Genomic DNA, 27546 nt, shown 5'->3' on the forward strand with positions numbered 1-27546 from the left:
TGTAATATTCACTAATATGTTTAATTTTTAAGCGAGGCTGTAAATGCAATTCTTTTCAGTTTTTCTCTTTCAAACACACACACACATATATATATAATCAGATTTGATAGTAGTAGGTGGGGAAAATTGTATGAAAAATCAGATAATGTGGGGAAAATGGCTTTTACTCATGAGATTTTTATCAACACTGAGGTTGTCAAGTGATTGTAGATACGATTCATGTTGATATCAATGGAGGCAAAAATATTTAGGAGCATTCTAAGCCTGAAATAGCTGTAAAAAGTGTCTTGTTTTTCTTGTTCTTAATATTGGATCATTAGCTTGTTTCTCTTGGCATTTTCAAGGGGACATCGGATGGGATTCTGTCACTGAAGTTGAAAAAATAAGGTTATTTTAAAAAGAAAAAAATTGTTCATTGTTGAAGAAAAATTGCTCTATTAAGCAACTATCGCACAACTGAAAAATAACCTAGAGTGAATGTGCTTGTATAAAATATATGAATAGAAACCTGGGTAGTTCAGTAGTTGGTAGGTAATAGCTATTTGAAAGCTGCTTGACAGCTGTTGCTATATATTTAACCAGTCACCTGCGACAAGGAAACAAAGGTGTCTGTTGACATGAGCATTACCTAAGAAGGCTAAACACAAATCAAATAAGCAGCTATTAAATTGACTTTTGCAAATGGTTATGTTGCCCTTGAGCATGATGGATTGTGTCGAGTGGTGTTTGTATATAAACAATATCACCTTAACAACACTGAGGTTGGTAGCAATGATTTTCAACTCCTAATCTGTAGGCAGTAAATTCTGGTGGTTAGAGCCCTCTAGTTTCTCAAGTTGTCCAATTTAGTCTTGAAGTAACTTAAATGCACATTACAGCTGAATTAAGGAAAAAATAGATGCAGAGCTAAGCTTAATAGTTGCTAGCTTTTTAGGTCTTCACTGTATTTTCTAGGTCTTTTTTGGTGTTCCTACAGAAAAGGAATGAAACAAAGATGAACAAAAGGTTGGGGGGAGAGAGCAAAATGATGAAAGAAGAAGCTTGCACCACAGTTTAAGGCTTAGTGTTGAAAAATAGTACTTGATGTTTATATCAAATAGTACAATGTTTAGAGCTGGAAGAAAGCAACTTTGGAAACAGAGCATTGGCAGAGTTATAAAGGTAAGGAAAACTGAATTTTGGATTAGGTCCAGACTAGTAACCATACAGCTTGAAAAAATGCTTGAATTGAAGGTGGGTGGGTGGCAAATATATATTTTAAAATGACATAAGTGGATGATGTTCATTTCATAAAATCTTCTAATTATAAAGAAAATGGATAAACTATGTCTTTTAAAGCAAAAAAGCATTTGGGATAGGTATTTATCAGGTGAAGTAGCCTTTTTTTTTTTGGTGCAACTGGTCTTACAGTTAATTGGTAGGGTATCAGCCAAGGCTTAGTTGCATGATTCATTGTGAAAGGCAAGTTTGCACTCAGACATATTTATGCCTTTAGTACTGGTACTTATATCTTGTCCAGATTGTTACAGTGGTCTGGCAATGGTATAATTTCACAAATGTTACAGTTTGTGCTTGTTGCTGGATCTGCCAACAAAACAAGGGTGGGCTCTGCCACCAAGGAAAACTGAAATTTAACTTAACTCTTGTCCTTGTAAAAAGGGAATCGAATTTTGAACGCACATGCATAGTACTGAAAAACAATAATAAAATACAGCAGTCTTTAAGACCCCTAGACTAATCATAAAAGCTGGTTGTTTGAACAAACTCTTCTTTTGTTAACATGATGTTGTAACAAACATTGGAAAGCTCTGCCTGATATTTGACATTTAAGAGTCAGTTGAGGTGACTGCCCTAATTCTGTAGGGTGTGTGCTTTTTGGAGAGGAGAGAATGAGAAGGTGTCTGCTTGTTGAAAACTCAAGTTGCTTGGAAAGCATAAGAAAATGCTTTGCAGTTCACTTTTCAAGTGAAGTCTGTGAACAATATAAAGCATCTTAGCGTGTTACAGGAGAGATGGGGGACTATTGTGTTGGTTAAATACATTTCAGATAAGACAGTGAATTGACAATAGACCTCTCATTCTTTTTGACTCTTTTACTATTGAACTTCCCAGTAAATTTCATGTTTCGCTTACCCATAAGACTTTCATCAGTGTGTGTTGAAACTCAGTGATGCACAATGTTCTGACAACCAAATACATTACTTGCTAGATAAACTGTGTTCAGGAACAAGTTTTAACTTGAGCAAGTACGGCTGGCATACTAAATAACATTCATGCTGTTTAGAGTCTGCAGGCACATCAGTAACTGCACTCACTCTGTAATGGAGAAGTTGGCAATAGTCAAAATGTTTTTTCTGAGGCTATTGCTTCAAACACCCAAGGCATCTCTGACTTCTGATTTTTTGTTATCTTCTGCTTAAATATATATGGTTATATACTATCATAGTTAGAAGACTTTTATTTATTTTTTATTTTTTTTTACTTCCTATTTGTTGCTTCACATTGGTGGTGTGATGTTTCTGGGTTTAGGTAAGTGTTAAAATGGACTTAAGAATATCCCCTTTATTCTGCTTAATGAACAGATATCTGCTGAAGTATGTTTCTTGTGCTAAACTTTTGGGATTTAGATATTAGGAATTTTAGGGGTTTTGTATAAAATAAAGCAAGTTACTTGTTATAACTATACTAATCATCAGAAAGGACTTCTCAGGTAATTGTTTTAACTTTGGTTTTGCATCTGTTTTGAGACTGTCATGGATTATTTTTTATCTTCTTAGGTAAGGGACAGGGGATGGAGTGGGAAAAAGACCCAACAAACTAAAAGTGGCTGTGCGGCTGTTCTTTAAATGAAGAGCTGAAGTTAAGCTGTACCATATAAAAACTTGGACAATCCTTCCTTCCAGATAGCTAAGTGAGAATGCATGAGAATGACATTAGTCTAGAGAATGCCAATCCATCTGGATTCCCCTATGCCACTAAACTTTATGAAGAGGCTTTGCTGTATGACCTTGATCAGAATTGCTAGCTGATCCTATTCAGGGTTTGCTGGTAAGGGCTACTGCACGTACCAGCCACTTCTCACTTAAATACACAAGCAGTAGCTTATGTGGGTGAGCAGTGCTTTCATCTTTAAACCTTGCTCTTTCAGTGTTCTCTTAGGTGACATTTATTTGAATTACATAAACCTGGTTGTTAGAGATTGTCTGTATTTTATGTCCTGCGGAATTCACTACAAAAGTATGTATCCCTAAACACCATTGTACAAAAACTCCTAGGGCATGACCATACTGTTGTTAGAAGCAAGATGCGGGGGGAGTCAAAGTCAGCACCTTAAAGTTCAAAGAATTTTGAGAACAGATTACTGAATTCACTCACTGAAGTTATGTTCGATACAATAGGACTGAGTGCTTCAGGGCCTGAAATGCACTCCCATGCGAAAATAGGGAAGGAAACAAATCTGGAGTAGTAGAAATTTACTTCTTCTTCCATATCATTTTGCTCTCTGATGTCTGATCCTTAAAGATAGGATGAAAAAAAATGAAAATGGGGGGAAAAAGCTCAATATTTGCTTACCATTCATTCTCTGAGATTCCTTATCCGAAGTAAATAATATCTTTAAAATATTCTATAAATACTATGCAAATCAAAATTGATATTTTCATCAGTTTTCAGTCTGTTTTCTGAGTGCTTTTATATATTTAAATTAATGACTTGCTATTGAAAGCACTGAAATTAAATTTCCTGTACTTTTCCTGGGGCAGACAAATCCTAAAAATGAGGTAAAAGTTTCTTCTGATGGCTGCAACAACTGAGAAGTGAGAATTTGTGACTGGGGAACACTTACTCTGGTGAGGAGAAAACATTCTTAGAAATAGGCCACACCTGGAGTACTGCATCCAGGTCTGGGGCCCCCAGCACAAGAAGGATGTGGACCTGTTAGAGCGGGTCCAGAGGAGGGCCATGAAGATGCTCAGAGGGCTAGAGCACTTCTGGAGCACCTATGAAGAAAGGCTGAAAGAGGTGGGGCTGTTCAACTTGGAGAAGAGAAGGCTCCGGGGTGACATCATTGTGGCCTTTCAATACTTAAAGGGAGCTTATAAAGAAGGTGGAGAGCAACTCTTTGCTTGGGCAGATGATGATAGGACGAGGAGTAATGGTTTTAAACTAAAAGAGGAGAGACTTAGATTAGAGTTTAGGAAAAAATTCTTCACTCAGGGGGCGGTGAGGCACTGGCACAGGCTGCCCAGAGAAGCTGGGGATGCCCCATCCCTGGAAGTGTTCAAGGCCAGGTTGGAGGAGGCCTTGAGCAACCTATCTAGTGGGTGGCATCCCTGCCTACGGCAGGGGGGTTGGAACTAGATGATCTTTGAGGTCCTTTCCAACCTGAGACATTCTGATTCTATGATAGCAGATCATCAAGATATGGAAGCATGACAGGTGGGGTGTTCTTGAATTGCGTTGTAAGACTGTCAGGAAAAAATGCATGCAACTCGCATTAACTAGAGATATATCCAACAACAATGCAAGAGCCTTCCCAAAGTGACAAATGATGAATGCAAGTGAATGTCTTAGTTTGCAGAGAACTGTAGATTTACTATTCTGTTAATAATTGCCTGTTTTCTCTAGGGATGGATATATTTTTTTTAAGGTAATTGGACTTTTAAAGTTTTGTGGTTGCATAGACATCAGATACTGCATAATTCTAGGTGAACAGCTATACACAACAGTTAGCAGACATGATATAGGACTTTAGAGATTGCAACTAAAGGATTAGAAAATATTAAAAGAACTGAAGCAAATACGAGGACGTGATTGCCTAGTTGTGAGGTTTCTTATACTTTCAGCCTGTATAAACAGCCATTTGTAGGAGAAATGGCGGCTATGAACTTATCAAAAGCCACCTGTGTGTAGGAGGGAACTAATAACCTGTGTAAGATCGATACTTTGTGCTGCAATATATCTAGAGCTCTGTGCTAGAATCTTAGCAGAGTACAAAAAGTAGTCTCACTGTAGTTTAAGCAAAATAAAAACACATTTATTTATTTATTTATTTCTGAATTACATAGAAACTATCTAATTGGCATAGTGGCTATATTTTTCCATGCTAAAGATCCATTGCCAGTCGTGCTCAAATTGTTGAAACAACAAAGCTCATCAGTTTTAACGATTATGGCACTATCTTCTAGTGTGAGGCTGATTCAGCCAAAAAAGGTTGCTTTTTGTATATCTAATTAGTAGAAAAATTTCTACCCTGTTCTGAGAAGGTGTAGGACAGGCCAGTAATGTGATGACATTCCACTTCTGGAAAAGTGGAGACAATGTTAGAGAGTGGCAGAGCTAAAATAGCATGAAGTATATATATACAAATTAATCTGCTACTGCATTCGTCAGGCATATCTGCATAAAGAACGCAATTTGGGTGTTTGTCTTTAAAATGGAAAAACGTTTCCAGTACAATCAGCATTTATGCAGACATGCTGGTAATTATGAGTTTACCAAATATTTGAAAATTCCTTCAGGAAGCAGCAAAGAAATTTACATAAGGGTATAAAGTACATTATGCAGGTCCTATTGGCTCTGCAGAAGCTTGTAGATAAATCACTTGTGCATACTTTATAGAGTTACTAGATTTTTTGTAGTCATAGGGGAAATAAAGATTGAATTTACCACCAGTGAAATATAATTCTAAATTTCTTTTGAAAATGAAATGATATTAAATCTTGTAATCCGCAAGCACAATAGAAGCAGTAACTACTCCAGAAGGCTATTTTGTCTGTAATGTAATGAGGTGTATTACATATGGGAATTCAATTTAATTAGAAGAGTAGGCATACTGCTTGAAGAATAGTATAATAGCAATAGTTAAGCACATTTATAAACACTTGAGTACCTTGAGGCTTGATTTACTTCTCATTATATTAAAGAGATAATGTATGAAATCTTAGCTTCCTCCAGCAGCATTTGTCTGTGTTGGAGAATGCTTACAATATCTTCCACAAATAAAGATTGAGTCAAAGTCCTGTGTTGATTTGATGGTCAAATGTGAATAGACTGAAAAGCCAGAACTAATAACTTCGGTTGTTGAAGATGACTTGCACGATGATGGAGCTGTATATATAAAGCATTTTTATTTTTTTTCCTAGAGAGACTTCCAGCAAACGAATAACACCATACAAAAAGCAGGTGTTGGAAATTTTATGCCTTAAAAATGTAAACTACAAATATAGAAGACTGCAATAGCCTTCATTTAAAAAAAAAAAAAAGAATTCAAAAATTTGCTTTTTATTTGTCTTCAAAATTGATTTTTTTTTTGATTTTTTTGTTGTTCACTTTGTGTTTTATAATAGCAAAAGCTAAAGGAGGAAAGGGAGGCTAAACGTGCTCGGCTGGATGACAGACATGATTACTTACTGGAGACTGTTGCCACTTGTGTGAATCTGGACAAAGCGGAAGTAGAAGATGCTATTCTTGATGGTAACCAGGTAATCTGATTAATTTGATAAATGATACTTATAAGTTGCTTTAGAACTGATGTTACCATCAAATACTTATTGAGATAGTTAAGATAGTTGTCAGACTTTGTGGTTTCAAAGGCTCAGAAGAGTCATCCTCATCCACACTCCACTGATTGCTGCTGTTTCCACTAGGCTGTCACCTGCATTTGTGAGACTATATTGTGAGATTAGGAAATTAAATCAGCTAGAAAATACTTGACAAAATAGAGTGGCTAGTGATCCCACCAAGTACATGAGGCTTAGTGTTGTTACTATGTAAGCACTTAGAAATAAATATTTTGAGGAAAGGATACAACACAAAATGATGGTAAGTATTATATGCAATGGAGATGCATTTTGTGATTTGAAAATAAATCACTATTTTTTAAAACTTAAGTTTTAAAACTGAGGCATTCTCATTTCAGTGCTAATATATTGAGAAACTGGAGAAAGTCCAGTGGAAGACTACCAAGATGGTCAGGAGCAAAGGGCATGTTAAGTATAAGAGGGAGAATAAGTGAGGGGCAGTCAGGTAATAGCCTGCAGTTGCTTAAAGAGTAGTTGCAAAGATGACAGCTGAACCATTCTTAGCAGTGGTAGGTGACATAACAAGGGGCAATAGCCACAACTTACAGATTACACATTAAGAGACCCTTCTTTACCAGAAGGGTAAAGCAGCATGGGAGTAAGTTACTCAAGAGGATGAGCTGAGCTACTGTTGACAAAAGAGGAGGTTAGCCCAGTGATCTCCCAGAGGCCCCTTCCAACATACCTGTGATTCTGTATGAAACAGGAAAACGAGCTGTGCAGAACGCTGTCACACAGGTTAAAACACAGAGCTTGTTTCAGCCTTCACTGAGGTGCTGCTGCACTTCAGTAAATGAAGAAATGCACTGTGCCCTCAGATTGAGAGATGATGTGCAGTAAGTGGTTTCAGTAAATTGGAACATGGCCTGGCTATATTCAGTTCTGTTCAGCATGGAAAAAATCAAATGTTTAAATTAAGTAGTATGTGCTACTAAAGGGAAAAAAAAACTTTTTTTTTTTTCTTTTTATTTTGGAAGGCAGTAACAGGTCCTGGTGTAATTTTAGTACTGAACAACGATAATGTGATGTGTATTTATCAGCACTTTTTGTCAAAAATCTGAGCACGTTAAACTTTTCATAGTGTGTATGACAGGCATAAACAATTCAACATGATCTCAAACAGATAGAGCGCATTGACAAATTCTTGGCACCTGGAGGTCTGCGCCATCTGATGTTCTACTATCAAGATGTCGAGGCAAATGATGCAGGTAAAGCAACTTTGGGTTTCCTGCAACATACTGTAGTTCTGCTGAGTAAATGTGCAAAGAAAAAACATATGGTCAAATTTATTTTATTAACTGGGGCTTAAGGCAAGTCAGGTTAGGTCGTCTTTGCTCAAGAAGTGAGGATTGATGAAATTACTGAAGCTTGTTAGTGCACTTTTGCATATTGTTAATATTCAGCAGCAAGGTACTTCCTTGCAAATCCAGCAGCTCTTGCCTGGGGGGTTGAAAAATGGTTTTTGGTAGTTAAAGGGCAACTTTCACACAAGGCGAACAGTAACAGGTGCTCTGCCCCCTCCCTTCCAGTCACACCATCAATTCGCTCTGGAAGCCCTCCCCATTTTTTGGCACATGACCATCTGCTCCAGTAGTCCTGTGACATGACAATCCAGCTCCAGGAGGCCCCTGTGTGGGGCCACAAAGCCATTACTCCAGAAGTCCTCTCCTTCACTTCTGTTCATATCCCCTGCCCTTCCCCAGGGCTCTCCATTTTAGCACACTTCTGGGGGAAGCCTCCTTCTCACCTTCTGTGGAAGCAACTTGTGACTCCTGTGTCGTTTCTCCGTAGCTTCTGTCTCAGTCTCGTGTTGCTCCCATTGGGACCAGCCAGGGGTCTTCTGCTGGTGTTCCCATTATGTCCATGACAGCCTGCGAGATGTCTGATCACATTTTTGCAAAATTTTGAGTGTAACTTTTAATGCACAGCTTAACAGCTTCTAGAATCCTTTTCAGTAACAGCACATCTTTCCTAAAGAGATAGCAGTGTCTACTCTAGCTCAATACATCATGGGAATGCCCTGAAAACAGATGACTGTTTTTGGTCTGGCCTCTGTAATTACTAATTTAAGATTATTGTGCAAGTTTGTGTTCATTGGCAATAAATGAAATTAATAAAAGTCTCTGAGTCAATGCTGTTTTGCTGGTGACAGAGCCCTTGATGTACTTGAGGAAAACAAAAAAAGAGACTTCAGGAGATGGGAAGGAGGAAAGTGATGCTAACAAAAGGGAGGGGAGGAGACACATGGGTGGCCATGTGATCCAAAATGGGGATCTCTTGGTGTGGTGGTTTTACTCAGGTGGGCAGCCGAGCTCCACCACAACTGCTCTCTCACTTCCCCTCCTCCAAAGGAAAGGGGGAGAAAATACAATGGAAAGGGCTCAAGGGTTGAGATAAGGATGGGGAGATCGCTCAACAATCATCGTGATGGGCAAAACAGAGTAGGGAGATAGTAAAATGTATTGCCTATTACTAACAACCTAGAGAAGTGAGAAACAAAGGAAAGAAACCCAAAACGTCTTCCCCCCAACCATCCTCTTCCACCTCCTCCCGCTGAGCGGCACAGGGGAACAGGGAATGGGGGCTGCAGTCAGTCATCTCCTTTATGGTCACTCTCTGCCCCTGCTGCACGTGGGGTCCCTCCCGCGGTATGCCGTCCTTCCCGAGCTGATCCCACATGGGCTTCCCACAGGCAGCAGCTCTTCAAGAACTGTTCCCACATGGCTCCGTACCATGGGGTCCATCTGTCAGGAGCAAACAGCTCCAGCACGGGTGCCCCATGGGCGGCAGCTCCCCCCAGACCCCCTGCTCCTGCGTGGGCTCCTCTCCATGGGCTGTAGCTCCAGCCCAGGGCCTGCTCCTGCGGGGGCTCCCCTTGGACTGCAGTGTGGAGATCTGCTCCATGTGGGACCCATGGGCTGCAGGGGGACAGCCTGCTCCACCAGGGGCCTCTCCACAGGCCGCAGGGGACTTCTGCTCCACCGCCTGGAGCACCTCTTCACTGACCTTGGTGCCTGCAAGCTTCTTCTCACTCCTCTCTCTCTCCCAGCTGCTATTCCCCAGCATTTTTTTTTCCCTTTTCTTAAATATGCTCTCACAGAGGCACAAACAACTTCACTTATTGGCCTACAACCTCACTTATTGGCCTGGCTCTGGCCAGCGGCAGGGCCCTTATCTAACATGCTTCTGGATACTTCTCGCAGAAGCCACCCCTGTGGCCCCCGGCTACCAAAACCTCGCCACGTAAACCCACTACACTGGGGCTGATGGGCATGTGACTGAACAAAAAAGGGGTAATAGTGCTGTCACTTTTTGTCTTGGTTGGATGTTGTTCTTTATTTACTGATATAAACAACTTGTTTTTTTATCTTTTTATTGTTGCAGTGGTTCACTGAGAAGTAAGTGTGTGTGCATGCATGTGCATGCATTCATTTTTCTCTGAGAAAATTTTCATTTTTGCATTAAAACCATTAATGGAAAATGAATGTAGCCAAAACAAAAATAATACACAATTTAAGAGAGTGATTTTTCCTCTAAAGATATTGGTACTTCTTGGTGACTCTTTACAAATGTTATCAATAGCATAAATCTGTGAGCAGCATATTCATATTTGGGGAAGAAGAAAGGGAAGGAAAGTCCTTTGTAGCCTCATCATCTTTGTGTTTCCCCAAAGAATCCACTATGGCCTGTCTCTCCTTGTTTCCTGAAACACTCTGCTTCTGTTTTACTGCATATCAGACTTAGGTGTTCATGTTCTTAAGGAAAGACAGTTAATTGATAATGGCTCCTTTGAGGTGAACTACATTTGCAGTTTTTTTTAAGCGATAGAGCATTACCTGCAACTACATAATAGGGCTGGATTGACATGTAAGAGGACCTTGACCCTGAACGTTTTTTTAGAAGGAACAGAAAATGAATAAATGAATAGAAAAGGCTTTTGATATGAGAATGGTAAAATTAGATGAAATAATTCTTATGGTGCTGTTAGGACTGTGGGTGCTGTGTACCTTCCTTGAGAAGTCACACGGGGAAGCTCTAGGGGACTGGGACTCATGGATACACAAATGGTGACTGAACTGTTTGTTTAGGAAGCTTTTCTTTGAATAAATCATCAGTGTTTTTTAAATATTTATTTTATTTCAACCTACAGGACATTTTAGCTTTCCAGGAGTAGGAATCAACTCTCATTTGACAAAGAAGAAGAAACCTAAAGTGTTTGTGACAGAGGGAAAAGAAGTTGCTTTAACTGGTGTATGTGTTTTCTTCATTAGATCTAGTCTTTTGAAAGCCATTACAACTGAGAATATCTATCAGGTAAGAGTCAGTGACTGCTGTTTGGTATGCATAATCTTGTTGAAGATTTATTTTAATCTCAGAGTATTTACTATCAGCACATAACTTGACAGCCTTTGACATGGTGAAAAGAGCGAAAGGATGGAGTTTGGCTAAGTGAAATGCAGGACAAAAAAAGGAGGGAAATAGAAAAAGTGACACTGTCCGGTGACAGCAACTCTAAGTATATCATTGTGAAGCAATGATGACAAAAAGTAATTAGTCAACACCTAAGTATCAAGTATAAATACATGATGACAAAATTTTCTTTTCCATTTAAATATTTATTGCATGTCTTTTACAGGAAGTAAATTTTAGTATGATGGATGTAGGTCGAGATGGCCTACTGGAAAGTGTTGAGCAGTTGCTATCAGAAATCTTCATTCCAGCCTTACGGCATACAGACTATGACTGGCTTGAACTTGGCGAACCTCAACAAGCTTCCAGTATTAAGCAGGAGTTTCTTGCTTCCCTTGAAGCATTTGTTACTGTGCTCTCAGGAACTCAGCAAAGTCTGCTAGAAAAGGTAATATGTTCAAGTAGCAACTAGCAATCCAGCTAGCTGTGGAATGTCTCTTTGCCTGAACTTTTTGAATTTACTGTTTTGTAGAATACTTTTGCTTGTAGAACACAAATTGCTTTTGTTAAGCTGGAGAAAAAATAATGCTTCTAAATACTGTTTGTTGTCATCAGTAACTTGTTATACATTGATCTGTGGCTTTAATATCTGTGAAAGTTTGTGGTTTTAACAATTCTGCAGCTGCTTCTGTTATTGTTTGTTTTGGTGCTAGTTCTTTTGAGTTATTCACTTCTTGGCTCTGGTATTTGTGGCTTTTCTTAAAGAAAACCAAGAATGATTAACGTACAACAAACAGTTACTTCAACTGTTGATTTCTATTTTTTCTTTATTAAGGAAATGACATGAGAGCACAGCTGCTAGCTTGAAGAGTTCTTCAGATTCTGAAGTCCAGTTCTGGGCTCAAACCAGAATTTAAACAAATTCAAATTGAAGTGGGAATATGAAGTCAGATACCCCAAGTAGGGAAATCAGTCACTATGTAAATTTCTTGGGTTATTTGTCACAAAAATTTCAGCACTTCGTTTTCTTTTTTTTTTTTTTTTAACTTGTGTTGTAGGTTAATCTGAAGAAATGTGAAACATATGATCTGAAAAATCTAAAAGGACCTTCAGATTATCTGATGGTTGCTAACAACATAGGCAGTCTTGAGAGAATAGAAGTCTGCATGAAAGGATGGATCAAAGAGCTTGAACAGGTGATATACACTGCAGAAGTGCAAAATATAAACACATTTGCATATTGGCAGGTTGAATTTAATCCTGGTGCTACCTTCCTATAAAGATAGATGTGATTGATCCCTATGTCTTAAGTTACTATTAGCATGTTTTATGTGCTTTTACTTCTAAATTAGAAGATTACAGACAGCTTTTTCCATCTACTTTTAAATGGAGTGTACACGTGTATTTGGAAGCATAGTTCCCTGTTACTGCTTAATTGCCTCATCCACACACTGATGGAGCATCTTAATGTGGTTAGAAATACTGTAAGGTTGTAAGGTCAGTGTACTTGTTTTAAGTACAAATAAAATTAAAAAGTACAGATCAGATTTGTAACTGCAATTTTTTATCTCAGAAGCAGGTCCTCTATAGACTATATAGCATGGCTCTTAAAGTCCTTTTCACCAAAAAAAAAATGAAACTATCAATTGAGATTCATTTGCAATACATTCAAGGTAAAACATAGAAGCTGAGGGAAACATGTTCTGTAATGTGTATAAAGGCAGACATTAAGGAAGAGGACAGCATGATTAACTTCTAAATTTGGAAAATGGAAACTTAGTTGCTACCTTATTCTCTGTTCTGCATGTAGAAATTATTGCCAAGATTTTATCAGAGAAGTATGTTTATTTACAAATTAGGAAATCAGCTCCATGGAGGACATTTCTGTATTTATTAAGGTCTACGCCTCTTAAAAGGGAGGAATTTAAGAAAAAAAAACAACCCAAATCTCTTGAATTTATATGCTGAAACTGGTGGGTAGAATGTATCACAGTGAACTGCACTTATACCAAAAGAGTTGTGGTCAACAGCTCAGTGTCCGAGTACAGATCAACGATAAGCGGTGTTTCTGAGGAGTGAGTAATGGGACCAGTACCTCTTTGTCAGTGACATGGACAGTGGGATCGAGCACACCCTCAGCAAGTTTTCCAGTGACACCAAGCTGTGTGGTGCAGTCAACATGCTGGAGGGAAGGGTTGCCATCCAGAGGGACCTGGAAAGGCTTGAGAGGTGGGCCTGTGCGAACCTCATGAGGTTCAACAAGGCCAAGTGCCAGGTCATGCACCTGGGTTGAGGCAATCCCAAGCAGATCACTATGTATATTTAAGCTGATAATATGTTATTAGTACAGGCTAATTTTTCCCCACATTGTCTGGTTCTCCAAGGGACTTAAATCTGCATTTCCTCTCTGGAGCATGGCTTCATCCTTTATAAACAAATTATTGTGAGAATCGTCATGATCGAGTTGAACTAAGGGTTCTTTTAAACCAATGCCATCTCTTTGATAATGGGCAAAAGTGATCCTGGTGAAGAGTAGAAAAGCAGAGTAAGGCAGTACCTCCCATCAGTTTTCTTCCAGCCCCTAACGATTTATAATTCAGAGATTTTATGAGCTATTTTATTTTTTTATTTTATTTCAGTAACCTTCTGTGGTTTTCTTTTCCACATAAACTTCTGCAGTCTTCCCTACAGCTTGCACAGGAAACATAATGATGCAGCCACAAATTAGTTCAACCCATGTTATAGAGCTGAGAGGGAAAAGCTGTTCCCACTGAGATGATGAATGGGATAAAGAAGCCTCCAAAGTAGTTTGAAATGTACCTGAATGTATCTTAATCCTCAAAATCTTGAGTGATACATTTCAAAATAGTAAAAGGAGTTGTTTTACCATTACCATTTCAAAGTTGTTTTCAATATTCATTCACTACATTCACGATTAAAGTTTTCACATTCAGCATTGTTACAGATTTGTAGTGCATTCTTCTATTTGTTGTGACTCAAGTGTTGTAAAATACTAGGTGGAATCAGCTAGTAAAATTTTTCACTGAATCAAAAATCTTACAAAAAATATGCTTATCAAAAAAATGTTGAGAAGCAAACTAGAACAATCTTGACTTCAGTATATTCTAATGTAGCTGGTTACTTGTAGTTGGATGCCCACTGGAGAAAGATCACAGTGATTATGCTCCTTCCTATTCATACTTCTACACATACTGTGAGTTCCAACCGTCCATATTGTGTACGGCAAAATATTTTGGCTATGGTTATATTATGGTCACTGAGGTGAGTATCTCTACCTCATAATCTACTCCTGGAATAAATAGACTGCTAGAAAAGATTCACTTTATCCAAGAAAACAAAAAGTAGAAAACAGTGATTCCTAGTGGATGTAATGAAAGCAAAAGGAACACTTTAATATGGTGATTGCTATTCTTAGTGGTCAAAATCATACTTCAAAACATGATTTGCAGCTTATTTGCAGAAAATGTCTGTAACAGCATTCCTGAGATATTCCCTCTTTGACTCAAACCAAAGAAGACCAAGCAAAACTAAAGATGGATCATGTGAGATGGTGGCTGAGTTACATAGTTTATCACAGGAGTTAACACTGACAGTTAAATTTTGAATTAATCCATGCTATCCATGCAGATAAAAAATATTAGCATCAGTCACTAATATTACTATATGGTAAAAGATTCTTGCAGAAAATGACCAGTTGAGAAGGGAAGCTGATGACCTTGGACCACGAGCAGAGCTTGATTACTGGAAGAGAAGACTTTCTAAATTCAGTTACCTTATGGATCAGCTGAAGAACCCAGACATGAAGGCAGTGCTTGGAGTACTCACTGCTGCTAAATCCAAACTGCTGAAGGTTTCTATTTTGAATTATGACAGATGTAAAGACTATAAATTCACTGTGTAGCCTACTTCATTTTGGTAATGTTTATAACATTGCTGGTGGGCAAAATATTGAAGTATCTTTGACTTCTGTTTTCTTCTGCCTCAAAATATTCTTCTGCATCAAAATATTCCCCAGTTTGAGTAGGTAAATTTTAAATCTAGTTTATTTTTTTGGGAATCCCCTTTGTCCAAAGTACAAGATGTGTGCTTTCAAAGTAGTTAAAAGGTTAATGACAAAAAAGGGTGATCTCAAAACTGCTTAGTCAAAACAGTATTTCTGAAATGTGTTTTTTATTATTATTATTTTCAATTTTCTCTTCTTAGAATTGGCGGGTGTTGGATATTCGCATCACAAATGCAGTAAATGAAGCTAAAGATAATGTGAAATACCTATACTCTCTGGAAAAATGTTGCGACCCATTATACAATACTGACCCTGTAAGCAAAACTTCTCAAATCTTAACATAAATCTCCTGAGACAACTGAAATGAATGTAGTTTGTAGTTTATAGGATCAGTTTGGAAACGACATAGTTAGATAGCAGTTTAGGTATCTATCTTCAGTTTGGGACTATTCAGTCATGCTAAAAGTGGTTTAATGGGAATTTCTGGCTATAAAAGATTTTCAGTCTAATGATGAAACTGGATTCTGTGCTATGGGAGGAAGTGAAAAATTTGAAAATTAAAAAAAAAAAAGAAAAAGTGAACATGGTGATATGTTGAAGACAAAGGATGGGCTTTCTCTTTGTGGTGGTGGCCAGGTCATGCTTAGACTAACATTTATAAGGCAATTTACAGCTTCTTGGCTTAGGAAATACAAATATGGTTAAACATTAATGTGTAAATATAAATCACCTTCCCATGCTTTAGTAACACAGTGATGCAGGTGTAATGTAGTAAATATGGAGTAATGAGTAATATGGAGTAATGAGTAATATGGAGTAGGAAGGATTCTCTTATCCCATTAACTGCTAAAGTAGATGGCAAATGGTTGCTTTTACTAAAACTGTGTTTGTAACTGGCTGTGTGTCTTGCTAGTCAGAGAAATATGATGAATAGTCCTGAAAACTCAAAGCTTTGACTGTCCGTCTTCTTCTTTCTCTTTACTTTTTCCCAAAGTGAAATTGCTTCGAAACAGTTCTTTGGGCAACCCTGGTATGGTTCATGATGCAGTCTGTTTCCCTTTACTGGACAGTGATAAAACTGTGTTTTCTTTTACTGTTTCCCAGTCCGATGTTTCAGTCTCACTTAGGAAACGTTAGTATGATAAAGATTTGGGTAGTGAGAAACAAAAAAATAAAACTACCTTCCCATCCCTCACACCTGTTCTTCCCATGCTCAACCTCACCCCTCCATTCTGCACTCCTCTACCTCCTTGAGCAGCGCAGGGGCTAGGGCATGCTGCTGGGGTGTAAAAACATTCTTTTGGTGAAAGTAACAGTAATTTGGAAGAGGCCTTTGTCTCTATCAGATTTATCTCACTGGTCAGAGTTCTTTCAAGCCAAGCCTCTAGCAAAATTGTTTTCCCAAAATTGGGCTGTAGAGCTTGGATGTTGAAGTATGACTGGGTGTTTTACAGGACAGGCCCAGGGGGAGGCAGAAATGTTAGAAATATTGTGTTAGTAATGCACCTGGATTCTCTAAACAGGTGTTGAGCTAAAGTAAGATGATAAATGTATTGAGATAAGTTCGGAGACTGTGTTCCTTTACAGGTGTCCATGGTGGATGCTATTCCAGGGCTTATAAATGCAATTAAAATGATTCAGAGTATCTCTCAGTATTACAATACCTCTGAAAAGATATCCTCGCTGTTTGTAAAGGTAGGTGCGAAGTAATGTTTTGTCGTTGGCTGAGTAAGACAGAATATGCAAAGGGAATAAGCAATTTAAGAGCCATCATTTTGGTCAGTTTTATGCTGTTCTTTGAATGGATAAAGAATTGGAAATAGTGACAAAGCTTCTCCAAAGTTAGAAATTATTTTACTAGAAATAACTAGGAATTGTAAGACTTTTTCAGACTTCTTGAAGATCATGGTTAATTTCAACCATGACATGCACAGATCTGAGGAGCTTTTTTATTAGGATGATTTTTGCCTACAGTGAACCGTGCTTTGCAAAAGCAGTTATATTAACAGAGCCCTTAAATCTTTTTAAGATTTCATAAAGAAGGAACTGAAGTTGGAAGGACATCTTGTTCTTTTATTATTATAGTCTCATGGGCCCTTGTTTTTTCCTTTTCTTTCAGAAGGTCCAAAGTCTTATGACTGTAGTCTGTGTCATTTCAAGGTTGATAAAAGGTGTTTAGGTTTAGGATTAGTGCAGTTAATCAACAACGGTTTGGCAGTGTAATAGTCTGCAGGCCATATACTGCAAGGAACATGGTCTATGTGTCTGGTATTCGGTATTGCTATTTTGGAGGTCTTAGGCCAGTGGAATCAGAGGTATGGAATGAGATGAAAAGAAGGGTAAGATGTGCTTTGTCTTGCAGCAGTTTTTTTTTCACAAGGTCAAAATTGCTTATAGGTGACTAATCAGATGATCACAGCATGTAAATCTTATATCACAAATAACGATACTGCCACCATCTGGAGTCAACCTCAGGAGACAGTTATGGAAAAGCTTTTTGCAGCCATTCGGCTTAAACAGGTATGTGCAAAGAACATCTGAAAAACAGAATATAAGGTGAGATTTCAGTGGGCATGATAAACAGTGGAGTATGTATTTTATACAAGGAAGAAATGTTATAATGAAGGAAAATGAAGCAACTGAAAAATACCCTTTGACACTGGGTTGTTTTTATTAGAGCTAATGAAGAATTTAGTCCAGTGTCTGATGAACTTCTGGAAACAGTATTTCCATCCTTACCCTAACACAACTAAGCTTCTTATATGACAATTACTTGGATTTTCATGTCTGAGTTTCTCTAGAAAGTTTCTTCTTGTGTATGTATGATAGAAATGAAAACAGAGGGTCTTGCTGAGCCAAATATATTCTGAAGATATCTGGACAACCTATATCTTTAGAACAGACAGTTTCTAAACTGAGAATAACTGAGAAGAATTTGGCTGTTCACATTGTCTAGGCTTGTTAGGATTTTTTTTTTTGTGTGTATACAATTCCATGATCATTTTGTGACTTTTATTTTTCCCCACACAGGATCATAGGATAATTTTTAGAACATAGGATCATAGAATAATTTACATTGGAAGGGTCCTCAGGAGTTATCTTGTCCAATCTCTTACTCAAAGCTAAAGCAGAGGCAGCTGTGAGTTCAAACCTGGTTGCTCAGGGCTTTATCCAGTTCTGTCTTGAAATTTTCCAAGGATGGAGACCGCACACCTGCTGCTGCTTGACTGTCCTTAGGGTGAAGGATTTTCTCCTTACCATTCAGTCAGAACAGCTTCTGTTTTAGTTTACTTGCACTATCTCTTGGCCACTGTCCATGCACTACTGTGAAGAGCCTACCTTTGCCTTTTTGTCTTTTTGATAGCCTGCCTGCAGGTATAAGGCTCATTTTAGGTTTTCTCTGTTATTACTTTTTCATTTCTTAATAATAATGTGTACCTAAAAGAACGAAACTTTATCCTGACACCTTCTGAAGAAACAAATCTTTCAGAGTTACTGCACAAATTAGTGTGAATTTATATGACAGCTTCTTACCATCAGGAACAATCAGTAAACTTGTATATTTCTGTAAAGGTATAACAAAATTTTCAGCTGCAGCATTAAAATATGTTGAAGGATTAGGCTTTTATGTGAGTCTTACCAAGTCTAAAAGCTTTCATAAAATCAATTTAGGAAACTCTGGGCCCTTTGTATTAATACCTATGCATATGGTTATTGATACGTATATGTGATAGAAAATAATGAAGTTTGTATTTTGAGGTGAACTACTCCTGAAAGAAACCATCCCAAGGAAATCTGTTGCCTATGTAAAATGACTTTGAGAAGAATTTAATTTGAACATGTTTGGAGTAGGGTTTGTGCCCAGTTAACAAAGCAGAAAGAAAAATGGAAGTTGCAATAGAGCAGCATTTTAACTTTAGAAGGGTTTTATTTTGAAAAGTGGTTTTAGATAATCTGAAATATGTTTACCCAATAAAAGTGCTCAGTGCACAAACATTATTTCCAATTTCTGAAAACTGAAATCTGGGTTGTCATCTTAGGTGTTCAGTGGACCCATTTTTCAAGCCCTGCTATAAAATGAAGGGAAGAAAATTTCACACTAGCTAAGGATGAAATGTACACATATTTGTGCATATATGTGCAATTTATTCTTTTGATGAAATGTGTGACCCCATAATGGTATTGTTCATGACTGTTTATTGATCAAACTTCTACTTGCTACTGAGTTAGAGGGGATTATATCTGTCTGCATGACTGTTGTTATATCTTATGGCAATGTTTTTTATTACATGTTCGACATTCTACTTTGAAATTCTTCTTTATTTTTAGGAGTATCAAAATTGCTATCACAATGTGAAAGAAAAACTGGAGCAAAATCCAGCTGAAAGACAGTTTGATTTTAGTGAGATGTATATCTTTGGAAAATTTGAAAGCTTTCATCGACGTCTGGTAAAGATAATAGATGTTTTCAATACTATGAAAACCTACTCAGTTCTACAGGAGTCTAAGATAGAGGGTTTGGAAGGAATGATCACAAAATATGAGGTACACAGTAACTTTTGGATATCCTTTGAGTGTGACTTGAAAATGAAACGTTAAATAATTAGGAAAACTAGAAAGCATTTATCAAGAGAAAAAATAGCTCTGAAAGCTGTGCTAAAATGACTGGGAAATAGCTAATGTTGCAAGTCCGTGACCACTGGGGGAGAGAGCAGATGATGAAAAGGAGCAGGTGGCCATGTGAAGGAGCTGTGTTAAAATCAAAGTTGATTGAAAAATGAACTAAATGTGAGGCCTTTGTAACAGGTGTCAGGGTTTTGCATTACGATCAGTAGAAAAAGTGAGAAGTCCAAAATTTTTCTCTTTAAAAATGTTTTGTGAGTTATGAAAGTGTACTGTGACTGCTTATCTCTTGTCTACTGTTCAAGGGGGCATCTGGTCAAGAGGGCAGTTCCATTGCTCTGCTGGTTGATGCTGCAGCCAGATTTTCCTTGCAGCTTGGAGTGAAAACAAACCCCAGTTCCATTTCTGTAATGTATAAAAGGAAACAAATACAAGTTTAGTTTCTTCAAATAAGTTATTTTCAGCAAAGAGGAAAAAAAAAAAAAAAACCAACACAAAACCCAAACCGCCTTGTGCTCTCAGATTTACATCATTACATTAGGGAAATAGCTTTATTCCAGCAAAGCAAATTAATAGATTTACTTAAAATCTGTACTCATCCATCGATACATTGCATTTCAAAATGCAAAATTATACTGTCGATAACTTTGCATTTCAAGGGAGGAAAAAAGAGTCAACTCACAAATGTCTGTTTTTGTGGTGAAGGATGGAAAGAAATGAGTTATCAGGTTTGCTCTGGAAAGCTCTCCAAGCTTTTTCTTCTGTAACAGTTTAATCTCTTGCTTGCTTTATTACTACTTTTGGTTTCTTTCATGGCCATTTTATTTAGTAGGAGTGAGACTTGAACAACAAAGAGCTCTTCTAAGAATTTCAACATGCTAAATTTTTGTTCTTCTTCCATTTCTGATGAGATTATGATGATTTTTTTTTTTTTAGTGGCAAGTACAGCCTTCCCTGCTTTTTCTGAGCCTGACTTAACTTACCTTATTTTATACCTTAGTGCACTGTCATAATAAGTCAGAAGTATTCAATGTATTGAGTTTGTAGACTGCTTTTAGAGATCACACCATACAGTGGCAGAAAAATGTGGCATTCTAATTTGCTTAACCCTGTCCTCTTCCTTTTTTATGGCCACAAATAAAATACTTTGCTGATGTAGTTAAATAACCATAGGGTAAAATGTGAGCATTCCATTGTGCATCCTGATTTGATTCAATCCATGTTGTAGTCCAGGGTTTTGATTCTTTTATAGTCTTCTGAGAAGAAACCTGGGTGCAACTGGAAGGAGAGCTTGGCCCAAGGACTGTTCCAAATAGGTAGGATGAATGTGGACTGCTCTAAAGAGTGTTCCCTTCATTGAGAGCTGCTCTCTAAAGCTGGCCCAAGAGACTTCTCTGCAACTCTGGTTGCTGAGAATTATCAGATCACGCTATGAAGATACTATTTTGGTAGGTTGGAACACAGGCGTCTCATTTATTTGGGGCTTTTTCAGTTGAGAAGCTACGTGTGACTGTTAGCCCACTGTGGTGCAGTCTGCAAACTCTACACAGGTACACCACATCACCCATTGCAGCACTCAGGTCCTAAAGTAAGAGCTTTTTGTGAAGGTTTTTTTTTTTTCCTGTTCTTTTGTTTTTTAAGGGGGGGGGGTGTATAAGGAGAAGATTAAGCATGTTTATGTAGAAGGTAGTACATGGAACGTTGTGGATAGTACACGTAAAGGATAGAAAGTGATTGTACTATTTTAATGGTGGCAAAATTGAGGTACTGAAGTATTTTATGTGGATTTTAGCTGTAGTTAAGTGACTGATTAAGTAACTTGGAAAAAAATGTGTAGTCGGAAATTGCCATGTTGCAGTTCTTCGTGCTTTACCACATAGTTGCTATCTAGGATTTGCATGTTTGTAGATGAAAGCATAGGATTTTTCTTTACAGGCAAGGAACAAAAGTGAAGTTCAGTTGGCTTATAATCAAATGGCAGAAGTCTGCTGTGCTGAAAATATTTTGAGCTTTATAGTTGTATTGTGGTAAATTACTAGCATGTTGAACAGTGATCTATCATCAGAAATCTTTAACTGTGGGTACACCTCATGAGAGATTCTGATTAAGATGTACTTTCCTTAAAATGGACAGCAGCTACATAAACGAAGGAATAATAAGTCCTAGGCTGGTGACATACTGCATCTTACTGTGGCTTTTGAATAGTCTATTTTTTTGTGATGTGAGTTAAAGACATGGAAAATACTACTGTGAAAATAATTTCCTATATTGAACTTCGTTAACTTTTAAATAGAACTAATGAACCTCTACATGAGAAAATGTTTCATGGGTAACAATGAGTAACAAATGCTTTTTATGAAAAGTAAGAGTCTGATTATTCTGTCAGTTCTAACTGACTTAAAGTGGAAGTAAGTAATATAACTGCAAGTCATATGGCCATTGCACAAACTTGTTTCCTGCAAATACATCATTTAAATGATCTGTGATCTCATTTAAGTGAGCAAATAATGGCAACTAATGGCAAAGTCAAATTGTGAATGTGCACAACCCATTGTGCTAAATATTTTGATGTGTTAAGTTTTTGCTAAGACCATATTTGGTGATAATTTTTTTTTCTATGAAACTGTGTAGAGTATTGTTGACATCATGAAGAAAAAGCATTACAATTTCTTGGATCAACGGAAGGCTGACTTTGACCAAGACTATGAAGAGTTTTGCAAAGAGATAAATGATCTTCACGTAGGTTTTATGAATCAAATAAGTATTAAATGTAGTAACGATTCCTCATGAAAACAAAAGTACATCTATCTGAGTTACCACCAAACAAATTATGGAAATCTCAATCTATATTCTGAAACGGAGAAATGACTGTAATGTGCCTCTATGTTAAAGCTAGGATTTATTACTTAACATCTAAACCACTTTCACGAAATAGACCAGAAAGGGCCTTTAGGCACTCCAACAACAGGATTTCTCATTACTCTATTTAAAAATGATGCTAGCAAGAATAACATAAAAATGGTCAATTTTGTTGGGTGAGTGGGAGCATAGCACAAATAAATTAGATAGTTAACTTTCCTGTAGTTCTAAAATCACAAATTGGTGGAAGGAGTGGACAGATGTTTAAGTTCAAATTTAAAATAAATACTTGTCTTGCTTTGGTTGCCAAAGATTTGAGCATTCTTTTAGGCTCTCAGTATGGTGGAACTTTGGAGGTTCAAAAGCTTTTTCTGGTTGCACAGGTACCAGAGGGAACAGGAGGAAGGAAATGCCTTGAAAGTTGGCTGTATTTTGCTTAAAATGGGTGGAAGAGAGGTCAAATTGATACTTACTGAGGTTGCTCTCATATAAACTTTGTTCTAATGTAATACGTTATAAATCCTGCAAAATAACATCTGGTGTATTTGAGATGTGTAACTTATGTAGTTCTTCACAGTAGAATTATTTGTTCTACTCCAGGATCAGTTAAAGAGTTTTATGGACAACACCTTTGAAAATATTGTGGACACTGAAAAGGCACTGTCCATGTTGAAGAAATTTGAAAGGTACTGTGTGCTACCTAGCCTGCTGGAATTCTGACAGACAATGGAAATAATGCTTTGAGGGTGGTGAGAAAGGGGAGAGTAGAGTAGGTATCTCCTTAAATACAAACAAAATCCAACTTAATCTCCTTTCCCTCAGCTGCTCAGCTCTGGTAAGAGATGTCTCCTCAGCTATGTGGATGAATAAAAAATACATATTTTTATGTATCCAAAAATATAAAATATGAATGGCCTTCATCTTTCAAAATTAGTATATGTACAGGAAAACTGTTCTGGTTGTTGGCATCTGTGCTTTAGTTTTGTCCTTAAACAATGAAATTAATTTGTTCACACAGTAAAGTTAGAATGCTTGAGTAGGAAATAGTGAAATCTGTCTTGATAAAGTCAGATTGTTGCAAAGCAGCCTCAGTCTTTGTTGTGTCAGTTTTCTTACAATATTCTGCTTAGTAGAATAGACCGATAGTGGCAGATCAGTCACAGTTTGCACATAATTTTAGCTCGGTATTTGAAAACAGTGACAGAACAGAAAATGTGTAGGCCTACTTGGAAACTTTTATCATCTGGCCTAAATCTTGGTTGTTTGGAATCAGGTTGTGACAGTATTTGTTCAAGCTCTAGTGAAAAATCTTCTGCTGGAGTAGTTATTTTCTAAGGAATGCAAGGGTGTCTGGGAAAATTTTTTCAACAGTGCATCAGAAGAATTTCAGGATTCTTGAAGAAATTTTTCTAATGGTTATTTTTTGAAACAGATTACAAATCCCGAATCTTGGCATTGATGAAAAATATCAGAAAATCCTTCAGAACTATGGACATGACATAGAAGCAATCTGTGAGCTCTATACTAAGCAGAAACAAGACCCTCCATTGGCTCGTAATCTGCCTCCAATAGCTGGTAGGATCCTGTGGGCACGCCACCTGTTCCAGAGAATCCAGGAGCCCATGGAGTCTTTCCAGCAGCACCCATCTGTACTGCAGACACCGGATGGCAAGCGAGTAATCCGCAACTACAACAAAGTAGCAAAAGTTCTTATGGAGTTTGAAGTGATCTATCACAGGGGATGGCTTCAGCAGGTAAAACAGCAGATTTTGATTACATATTTCTTTTAAAAAAACATGGTGGATTTTTGTTGGTGGTAGACTGTTAAAATCCAGCTTTGCAGACCAGACTGGATTCCTGTTGTGCCAGGCACCACTGAAACACTGGGTTACAGCAGTGTGAAAGAATTTCTGCTTAATAGTCAGGTATGCTATGCTTTAGATTTAGCTGAATTTAGGAGCACGTGAAAGATCATGTTAATTATAATGAAAAAATATTTGTTATGGAAATACATAATGGAAATCCAGTGATAGCCTTAGCTGCCCCTCAGTCTTTGTCATATCTGACTGACTGGTGCAAGAAGGTCACATGGGGAGAGGAGTTTTGTCAGCTGGTTGTCTTAAGATAAAAGCAGACACAAGTTTCCTCTGTTCTGAATAGTATGATCCTCTTTTTTTAAGCAATAATCCACGCGTACCCTCAGAGTGAGTGTATGTATAAAAAGAATCTAATTTCAACTGATAGAGCATCTTATAGAATTAATAAAGTACATCGGACAAATGTATTTTGCACTATTTCACTTCCTATCAAATATCTGGTAAGGCAGAATACTTTGTAGTTGAATATCTTCAGAAATCATGGTTTACCGTAAGTTCTAAATCTCATTTGACTGATTTTATTATTCTCTTGTTTTTTGTACATAGAACCTCTGAATGCCTTCATATTATCAAATGGTGTCTGTAAGGTCTATTTTCTAGTTTTGAAATCTCTGAAAGTTTCTACTATCCTATTGGCATATTTTCTACCTCCAGTTTCTCTGTTGCTTTGGCAAAGAGCATGCTTTAGAAAAATTGGCCTCAGCCTCTGAAATCTCAAAAGAAAGGGATCACAATCTACAGATAACTCTTCTGAAGTTGTTGGCATAGTTAGCAATGCAGCTGCCTCTTGTTCTTGGAGCTCAACACCAACTTTTTTATAATATGAAAAACACTGAGGCAGATAAATATCAGTCTTCTCAAAGCTAGTCTTAGACAAGATCTGAGACTAGACGCTCCTGCTGTCTCTTGCCCAATCTAAATATACTCCTCCTTTCCCTTTCACATTTGCAATTGCCATTAAGGCTTAAGGGATCACTAAATTTGATTGTCCAATTCTGTAAGTTGGAGAATTTGTGTCAATTTGGTGTGCTAAAACAGGAGAAGGCACTAAAATATTGGAGGATGCATAATATGCTGTCTTCAGACTGCTTTGGCTCTGGTGCTGGGTATATGTTACTGATGGTGAATCTGGTACTAACTCCCCACTGGGAATCAAGGAACCTGAAGAGTATAACCTGGAGGTATCTGTATCATTCTTTTTCAGAAAAGAAATTGTGGTGCTTCAGAAAGCCTTTGGCATTTGTTTGGTATTTCTATCCTGAACTTGGTTTCAGATCTGATTCTAGTATTGTGCTGGATATCTGCACGGTTCCAAGTATACCGGTGATAGATTTCACTGAACTATGCCTGAGATAAGTCCCTGCCTGGGCACTTTTAAGATGGGTTCCCTATCCCAGCTGTAAAGACTAAGGAGGATGTGTGCTTCTTGTGGGGCTGCACATGTTGTCTTTGGCTAGATGATCTATTGATCAGATTTTCTGACATGTAGCATGCCTTTACAGAGCAGTTAACTACATTCTCCTTTCGGCTTTCACAAAATGGCTAAAATGTCCAAGGCATGAGGCTCTCACCTGAACTGGTGACTGGCTTTGTGAGGTCCTAGTCCCTATTCTGAATTGTGCTGAAAGTAAGAGTGGCTTCTCTGGTAGCACAGCCATGTCCCACTAGGCAGCCATATACTCACTGAGCCTGCTTCAATAATTTGGGAGCAAAGAGGGGTGGATTTGAACACAATTTCAAGTTTTTGAAACGGAAAGACATGCCTTGAAAATGTATGAAAAGCATGTTTATTCACATCAATGTACTCGTCTACTAGATTATTAAAAATAATGTGATTACTGTTCAGTAGTCTCTTCTCACTTCTTGAGGCATCAAGGGCACAAGCTGATGTGGACATGAATATCAGAGAACACAAGGTGGAGCTCATGCTCTATTCCTGAAGAAAAGGAAGATGTGAGAGGGGCGAGTGTCCTGTGCAGAATACAAATGCAACAGAACTAGGGCTGTGGCATGCTACCTTTTATCATACTATACAATGGAAGTAGTTAAGTTTAGTGTCTTTTTCTGATATTTAAGAATATTTTCTTCCCTTTTGTCTGTTTGTTCCTGAATGCCAACCACTTTGTTTATCTACTTCTTTTAATAGCATAAGATGTAAAGCCATAATTTTCATGCTATGCCCAATTCAGCTTGGACATAGTGAAATAATTAAATACTGGGAAGTATGAAAGTGCAGTTCTATGTCAGTGTAAGATTCGTGCCTTCAACATACCCCTTATTTCTGTTAACAATGTGTACTACCTTAGTAATCAAAACTGCCTAAAAAAAAAACATGAATGGGAGAGGAAGAAAGTGAAAGTAGAAATAACAAGTCTCTGAAGCCCAAAGAAGAGTACACTAAGATTTGCTGGTGAACTTTGGAGAAAAAAGTTCAGCTGCTCTTTAAGGCAGTTGTACAGAGTAAGCGACTTCGTTGTTAGTGGATAAAGCACAACAACTTCACTGACAAAAGTTGACTAATGTTTACTTGAAAATTGTCTGTAATGTCATTATAATATATGAAACTGTTGAAGGAAGCAGTATAGTCAAGCATATATTAGTCATTGAAAGAGGAAGCAAAGTGTGTGTGTTACATAAAAAAAGGAAGAAATGCATGGAAAATCATTGGGTTCTAAAGCTATTGCTTAAAGACAAGCTTCATCTCAAAGTAAAGTGATACATGAAACTTAAGAAGTGAATAATGAAAAATAAAGTTATGTCAGAGAAAGGACAACAGGAAAACAGAAATAGCAGCAAGACGTGACTGGTATCCATGAGTGATCTTCTTAGATTCTTAGGAATCTTCTTCCTTATAGTCAAACGGAAAACAAATGATATTGAACTACTCAAATGAGGCAGTTAAATCACTAGTGTGATTAGGCTTCCCTTTTAAGAACAAAATAATTTTAATAAATATTAATTTAATCTTTTAAAAAAATTGTCCTGGAGGTTGGATGTAATTGGGAGTTACAGAGCCATTAAGACTGCAGTGTGATATAGCTGTTTGTTAGTGGAAAACAAGTGAAAGGAGAAGCTAGGAATCAATTACAAAAGATGTCTGAAGAAATTATCCAAGATTAAATGCAGTTCATCGAAGAGGTTATGCAGCCTTCAGAATGTGTGGTAAGTTTTA

At 37.5% G+C, this 27546-nt stretch overlaps 1 protein-coding gene across 2 annotated transcripts in view; it reads left to right on the top strand.

Annotated features, from left to right (window-relative positions):
- The first annotated feature begins 1104 nt into the window (after positions 1-1104).
- The window catches only part of DNAH5 (dynein axonemal heavy chain 5), a 128484-nt gene continuing 102042 nt past the window's right edge, over positions 1105-27546 (top strand). The window contains exons 1-14 of one of the 2 annotated variants that reach the window (XM_035552710.1): positions 1105-1161; positions 6348-6482; positions 7705-7804; positions 10753-10895; positions 11218-11439; positions 12050-12187; positions 14686-14862; positions 15216-15329; positions 16603-16710; positions 17413-17535; positions 19345-19560; positions 22270-22377; positions 23098-23183; positions 23930-24251. In XM_035552710.1, the coding sequence (XP_035408603.1) occupies positions 1105-1161; positions 6348-6482; positions 7705-7804; positions 10753-10895; positions 11218-11439; positions 12050-12187; positions 14686-14862; positions 15216-15329; positions 16603-16710; positions 17413-17535; positions 19345-19560; positions 22270-22377; positions 23098-23183; positions 23930-24251 (2049 nt within the window). Of the gene's footprint in view, positions 1162-6347; positions 6483-7704; positions 7805-10731; positions 10896-11217; positions 11440-12049; positions 12188-14685; positions 14863-15215; positions 15330-16602; positions 16711-17412; positions 17536-19344; positions 19561-22269; positions 22378-23097; positions 23184-23929; positions 24252-27546 lie in introns of both variants that reach the window. The other variant, XM_035552709.1, reaches the window with a different exon arrangement.

Source organism: Cygnus atratus, chromosome 2 (assembly GCF_013377495.2).
Source record: "Cygnus atratus isolate AKBS03 ecotype Queensland, Australia chromosome 2, CAtr_DNAZoo_HiC_assembly, whole genome shotgun sequence".
Taxonomy (NCBI): domain Eukaryota; kingdom Metazoa; phylum Chordata; class Aves; order Anseriformes; family Anatidae; genus Cygnus; species Cygnus atratus.